Here is a 7,782-nt window from a genome sequence, read left to right as displayed (position 1 = left end):
ATAAAATTGGCAAATTGAGATACTTGGGAGACATATATGATGATTAGGAACTTTTTGGACCATTGTCGTGCTTTTTCTCATCTTCATTTAGCCATTGCATTGGGCTTAGGAGCCTCCTAGGAGCATTGTGGAGCACATGATCACTTGAGCTTCAAAACAAAGAGAGTTAGTGGCATATTTTTTGTGATTTTGGTTAGTAATAAAATAAGAAAAGCAATAATATATAATTCAAGCATGCTTGGTGATCTCAAATCACTCAAACAAGTCCTAACCCTAGGGTTAAGGAGCCAAACATGCTATGATCCTTGAGGCAATGCACTTGTGCAATAACATGATGCCATGAGGGATCTTAAGGTCAAAATTAGGGTCTTACAGATGCCCCTATTTAAGGTCATTCTAGCCGGATATATGAAGGTTAAAATTTTCGTCTCGACGAGATAGAATGAGCTTAAATAATAGCAAAGAGACGAATTTTGGTCCCTAAGAGACCTCATGATGCAAATGTATGCATGCAAAATAAAATCTTCATGGTGAATAATTGCCACAAAGGAAAAGAAATCGGGAGGAACTGAAGATCCATAGGAGTAACACACTCACTAGGGAGACAGAGACTCTGGGGGAAATAAGGTAAAAATGCGTGAGTAGGTCACGACTTGAAAACTTGCTGGGAGACACGAAGGGATTCCACGAAAATAAATCGATGGGAAGACTCGAGCTGGCGCAAAGATGCATGTATTGGGGAATATGCCAATACAGCAAAACTATCCATAAAGGAAACATCGGATAAAATCCGGACTCAGACGGGGATGTCCACAAAGGACTCAGCTGAGGAAGAAACCACGAGATATTACCGGTTACTGGGTAATAAACTCAAAGAGAGACATGTTATCAAAATACCGGTTACTGGGTGAGAGAACAACACGCTCAGAGAGAAAAAATATCTAAGACCGGTATAAGGGTGAAACATATCAATCATCCGAAACATCTGAGGAGGACCCAAAATGCACATCTCAACTCAAGAAAATCTGACTCCACATGGGATAAAAAAGTCATGATAGGGAGCAGAAGGAAGGAACACCAGTGATACCGGTTACTGGGTATATAATAGGTGACCAACCAGGCATGAATTGGGAACATGTCTTTTTTTGATAAACCTATGAAATGATGATTGCAATTGTGTTCAGTTGATACCATGCGATTGCATGAAGAATATGTGTTGAATGATTGTTGTTCTTGAATGTGTTTTGCTAAACATGTGAATTGTGGTCTTTTTGATGTGAAGATGAAGCAAAAAATGCAACTTTTGAGTGTTTATGGGAAAATTACGGCAATAACACTTTCTTAAGGCCAACCCACTCTTTGCCCTTTTTGTAAGAAAATCATGGGCATATTAATGATTATTACGACCAACCTGTAATAGTTGTGGCCTTCAAGCAGGTTCAGCTCGTAATAGACATATCTTGAGCTAGGAAACTTCAACATAGGAACGATTGATTGCGTTCGAAAGCTAATGAAGAGAGCTATACCATAATAAATATTTTATGACCATTAGGTCTCATAACTACTTGGTGGTACTTAAATGATAAGATGTATGTTACTATATATGATGGTTCGAATAATCAATGGACTTATGTCTCGATTTTATGATTAATCATATGAGCTAGAGTTAAAGTAATGACATGTTTTAACAGCTAATTATCAAGGGACTTATCTCTAGATTTTATGATTGATCATATGAGTTGGTTTCGAAGTACTGACATGTTTTAATAGCTAATGATCAAGGGGACTTATGTCTCGATCACATCGATCATATGCGTTGGTGTTAGGTCACTAAAATGTTTTAACAACATATGATCAATGTGTTTCCTAAAAGATCACGTAGAACTTGATGGATGTGTATGATTCTAGGAATGACATTAGACATGTATAATCAAGAATCAAACGTAAGTTGTACCTTATATGAGGAGGATCAGAGATCAGGTATTTTGCGTGAGGATCTATATTTATATTCTCTTCCGTTATGTATTTAACTTTTCCACTTGACACATTTTATCTTGAAAATATAACTGATGTATTTTATGTATATCAACGTACTTATGTCAGATCTATACTATGTTGATGTAACAGTACCAATATTTTGATACTCTAATTATGATATATCTTACACAATATCATGTATCATGTTTGGGTATTACATTTGGTCTCAGAGGAAAGAATGATTCGTTCAAATTGCTTACAACACATGGAAACTACATGCGGTAGAGTATATGAGATCCATGGCCAGGATACATCCATCGGCTCCCTAGATCACACGCCTTGAGGATAACAAATTCTTATAATCGCTCCATCATATAAAGGGCACGCACACTAATTTCAAGTACACAATTTTAAATTAAAAATGTATTCAATTTTTTTTCACATACTGACTTGAGTGTTGAAGTGTTAATCTTACAGGTCAACTCCTTTTTCAATGCTTCTGAATTTCTTTCAAGTCTATCGTTGTTCAATGCAACTATCATTTTCCGGCTATTTGTGGTTCCAAAACGGAACAATTTTCGTATTAACAAAATTTTGTTTTAGAACTTTATGAAATTCTAACAATGCCATCGACTTATTTTTTGAGTTAGAAAAAATAAAAAATATTTTTAAGTAAACATTAAGATGACCTTAATTTACATATCCAAATAAAATACAGAAAAATCCAAAAAGATGAATAATGTCTTTATAAGTGTACATGTGTACCTTACGAATAATAATAATGTGAGTGGCACCTTACTGTTTTAGGAGTAGTAATAAGTAGTGAAAGGGATATGAAAGAAGAACCAAGTTTTATAGGTTGAGGGGGACCTGTGTATGGTGCCTTATAATATATCAGTGGTGACTTGTAGCGGATGTTTGTGAATGGGGGCTTTCTTTTGCCAGTTTTTCACTTTTACCACATTTGATACAAACAACACTGACAAGAGTATTGCTAGCCAAAGCAACACTGTATCTCTGTTTCACCCCCTCGTGTGTGTTTGTACTTCAATTTTTCAAGGGGAACTCTCAACTCATTTCCCTTTTCTTTTTCACTTTGGAATTGGAGCACATCACTCACATGTCATCCACTACAATTATATTACTATACAATATCATATCATATCCATTTTCATCTTTTTGGTTGGATGGTTGCTCAATTATTTTCTTCTTTTTTAGGAAAATGATTTGAAAATCATACACTATCTATAATTAACGTTAATGTGCATGATTAATATCTATCTATGTATGTGTATACATTTGTTAGATAAAGTTTTGTTGCATTTCAACTAATATGGAACAAGATGCATGGCTTTTTCTTATGTGCAAAGTTTTGAATTATGGGGCCAAAGTTTCACTATCTAGTGTTTCTACTTTTGCTTATGTGACGTCATGTATATGGAACATTAGCAAAAAGAAACCGGGCTTTAAAAAGAAATAATTTGATTAAATTAAATTAAATTGAAAATTTGTATAAAATTTTCAATTTAACCCATTTTCTAATGTTCACACTCATGGACAAGTTTGTTTTGTTTTCAACATATATATTTTTTTTAGAAAACACATAAGTCAAAGTACATAAACAGAAGCAAGAATATGAGCATAAAGTTGTTCCAAAAATTGATTTGTAACATCAGTCATCAGTTACATTCACTGTTAACTCAAACGTCCTATGTGGTTGGTTGGAATAATGTTGAGCTGTTTTTGTCAAAAGTACACCATAAAACATCGACAAAATTACTGTTTCTTTGTAATTCTGTTCAAACTTGAGTTTGTTACATTATTATGCTTATAGAATTGTTAGTATACATTATACTATGATGAAAATGGAGATCATGGTTTTTTAAATTATGGTTGGAGCCACAATTTTGTTATGCGACAGTGTCCGCAATTATATCGAATTGCAATTGCGGTGTACATTTGAGATTGTAATATAAAGCACATCACACAATGGCTTATGTTTGTGTAGTGTACTTGTAAAAAAAATACAATAAGAAGAATTTGCTCATGATTATGGACGCAATAGGTTTTGTATACTATCAATATGTGAAAATGGTGAATCATCCACACTCTCAATCGGGATTGGGATATTTGTAGTCATGTCCTATGTGTTGAATCGTCGGCTAGAGCTAGTCTTTCCTTAACTCATGGCTTTTGATAGATGCGGGCTCATGTCAACCACATACTATGAGTCTTACCACTTAATAACTCTAGTTTGAGTCGGACGCGCATGTTTAATAAATTGCTTAAGATCCACCACATCACATCTACATGGCTTCTCCTATGACTCTTCCCATCATTCTTGGGCTGATTGGATTTTTGGTTGATCTTTTCCAAGGTCCAATTAAATATATCGCAGTCTATTCGATTAGGTTCATAAAAAAATTCAATTTCAGAATCTCAAAATTCAATTGTCTTCTAATGTAATAAAATTCTTTATTACATTATGTTTCTTAACCAAATATTTCAAGGATCTTCCAATAAAAAATCTTGTGGTAACAACGAATGACCTTAATTGCAACTCCTAAAATCGTATCCGCGACCGAAATTTAAACCATAATGGATATATTGTCTTTTTGCCATCCCCACTACTAAAAGCATTGTTCATATGTTCACAATAATTGAAACTTGTGTGCTAAATTTTTTGTTTTTAAATTTATGTCAACTTGAATAGACAAAACATAGTATCAATTTAGATACTGTTGATTTTGATCGAATAGACAAAACAATCTATTACATATTAAATATTAAAGATTGTGTTTTTATTCAAATCAAATCATATGATCCTTCTACATCTCTTCAACTTTGTTGAAATTTTAAATTTTCACTAATCTTTGTGAGTAACGATAACATAACTCGCCTAATTTTTCTTATTAGAAGTCATTTATTCATAATCTCACTGTCTAATTAAAAATAGATTTATTTTTCATTTTATAATTATAAAAATACTATTTTAAATAAGAACCATATGATCCTAATGAGACGATCATAAGGACGCTGGACTGCGGTCCCTCATTATAACTTGATGGTGTATATAAATAGAAGATTTAAGAATAAGGACACTAAAAATATTGAATTCATCTTATTTGAAAAGTGAATTTGACTAATTTTTACAGTAGAAAGAGAAACCAATGAATTTGTTCACTTCAATAATTATCAACCATGATGTTCTTACACAAAGTGCCATATCCGTACATTTTGTAATTTTCTTCATTGTCATATTATTAAATCACACTACTAAACTCTGTCAAACATTGCTATCTTGCAAGTGATGAAACAAACCTCTAATTGGCATGTCCACATTAAATGGAAAACAGTGAAAGCCTAATAACAATCCATAAACTTCATAGTTCAAACCATACAATTCAATACAAGTACAACCAACACATCAATAAATAAATTAGATCTTGCCATTAATAGATGCTTCTTCCATGTGAGAAAGCTATAAATGAAACTTTATTTCAAACACATGATGAAAACACAGAGAAGAACAAGAACAAGGACAAAGACAAGGACAAGAACATGATGGTTCTCTGTTTTCTAATTCATATAATTACAAATTACTACAAGTTACAACGTTAATTAACATATATTTTGTCATAAAAGCAAACATAAACAGAAAACAAAAAAGGAAACAAAATACTAGATAGGTTGTGTTGTGTGTTGTGTATGTGTGTTCTCGATAATCACACCCAACACAAAACATCTTACATTCCCAATGAAAAGGTTAACCAAAAATTCAATATTAGTTGTTGTAGTACTCACAAGAAGCAAGCACAACCAAAAACTCAACCTCAGTAACATCATTAATCAATGCATCATACTACTATAAAAAACTTCAATAACACTGAGATATAGTAAAACAAAAACCCAAAAGGGAAAAAATTTAAGATGGCTGCTCTGCAACATTTTCCCTGTTCGGTTCTGGCAACGTTTGTGTTTTTCTTTTTGTACTAGGATAGATAACATTATTTATTTATATATAAATATAAATATATATTTATATGTTGTTATCTTTCACGGCAAAAAAAGCTTGTTCCCACACTTGCAACGCCAAGCTTCTGGATAATACTCGAGCCGTATGATTAAACCGGGTTGAACCGGAACGTGAACCGGGTGACACGGGTTGCACCAACCGCACTTGGATCTACACGAGGGAGGAGCTGAACCTGGACCGTTGAGCTTCTTCTGTTGAGTCATATCTCTCTCCCACGGTGAAGCCGGAGACAGAGTTTCACTTTCCTGGTACTTGACTGTTCCGGAACCTGAAAAAAAAGCAGTTTGTTGGAATTGAAATTCGAAAAGAGAATGGTTTATGTTTGTGTTTGGAATGAACTTACTGGGTTGTGGTGCGAGAGTTGTTATGGCTGAAGAAGAAGAGAGCAAGAGAAAAAGGAAAGTGGGTAATAATAATAAGCAGTAATGGTGGTTATGGTGGTGTTTGCGGCGGTGAAGGTGGCGTAGTACGCACATGTTGGTGGTGGGAATGCGTAGGTTAGAGAAGGTGTGTTAGTGTTGTTGCGTGTGAGAGAAAGTCTAAGTCAAAAGAGAAGAAAGAACAGCAAAGAGGGAGAGAGAGATCTTGTTTGAGTATCTGAGAAAATGGACCCAAGGATTTGGGGACATGGACCCCACTAAACTTCAGAATTATTTGTCATAGGGCAGGGTGTGTTGTGTCTTACACCTTGCAACTTGGTAAATAACTTCATTCAATTCTATTTTTATTCTTAATTTTGACTCTAAGATTAATATCTTATAATATAATTTCATATATATTTTTTTCTAAATAATTATTAGTGTTGAAATTTGAGTGTGACGTGGAGGCTCTGATTAGCAACATCAATTTTTTTAGTTGGGAGAGAATATTTTTGAAATTTCGTTTTTAATAAGATAATGTATGAGTTTTTAGATTTTTTTTTAATTTTGAATACATTATCATAATAAAAAAAAATCTGTTGTTTTAAAATTTATGAGGTGCTTCAAATGTTGATTTATCAAATACTATAAATCTGATTTCCGAAATAGATTTTATTATCTTAAATTTAAACAGTTTTGTATTTAAAATAAATAATATTTTTATTATTAATTGATAATTTTTTATTTTTTTTGTGAAACATAACAAATCCTTGTATATGCTTCTGTTGTAAAAATTTATAAATAAAAATATATATTAAAAAACAAATATAGAATTGACTTTTTTATGAAAAACATGAAAAAAGATGAAAATTATTTAAAATGGAAAACTAATTTTGAGAATCGTTAAAGAAACAAAATAGTAATTATTATCTACTATGACTTCATTTTAAAAAAAGGCAAAAGAAAAAAAAAGGCAAAAGAAAAATTGAAATTAATAGAGATTGTTTAAAAATTAAAACTCCGCTTAGTACACGATATACAATATAAACTCATCTATGTATATAATAAAGTGAAAATAATATATCTTACATGTATATATTGAGAAAATAATATAACTCAAGTCAATGCAATAGTTTGAAGAAAAAAAATAGGTACCATGTTATAACTAGATATGTTGTCAAACAAAATTATTATGTAACTGGTTGACATATTATGTCAACCGGTTTTAATCGTTACATTTTCCCTAAAGTCTGAGACAATAGACAAATGTAATAAGATGCAGTATTATGTCAACAAGTTACATTTGTTAGTTATTTAGTTTTTCTGTTTAATATATATATATATATATATATATATATATATATATATATATATATATATATATATATCCTTTGCATATCTTATTAATAA

General features: G+C 32.1%; 1 protein-coding gene across 1 annotated transcript; it reads right to left on the bottom strand.

The window, feature by feature from the left end:
• Nucleotides 1-5,333: 5,333 nt before the first annotated feature.
• LOC127097644 (EPIDERMAL PATTERNING FACTOR-like protein 5) lies at nt 5,334-6,654 on the bottom strand. Its single transcript, XM_051036139.1, has 2 exons — nt 6,357-6,654; nt 5,334-6,281 (listed from the first exon to the last, which is right to left on the bottom strand). Exons 1-2 carry the CDS (start codon nt 6,487-6,489, stop codon nt 6,034-6,036), a joined length of 381 nt encoding a protein of 126 aa, XP_050892096.1. The 5' UTR covers nt 6,490-6,654; the 3' UTR covers nt 5,334-6,033.
• Nucleotides 6,655-7,782: the final 1,128 nt, after the last annotated feature.

The sequence above is a fragment of the Lathyrus oleraceus genome, chromosome 6 (assembly GCF_024323335.1).
Source record: "Lathyrus oleraceus cultivar Zhongwan6 chromosome 6, CAAS_Psat_ZW6_1.0, whole genome shotgun sequence".
NCBI classification, from domain to species: Eukaryota; Viridiplantae; Streptophyta; class Magnoliopsida; order Fabales; family Fabaceae; genus Lathyrus; species Lathyrus oleraceus.
The sequence above is the reverse complement of the archived record's forward strand: the minus strand, read 5'-3'. Positions and strand labels throughout refer to the sequence as shown.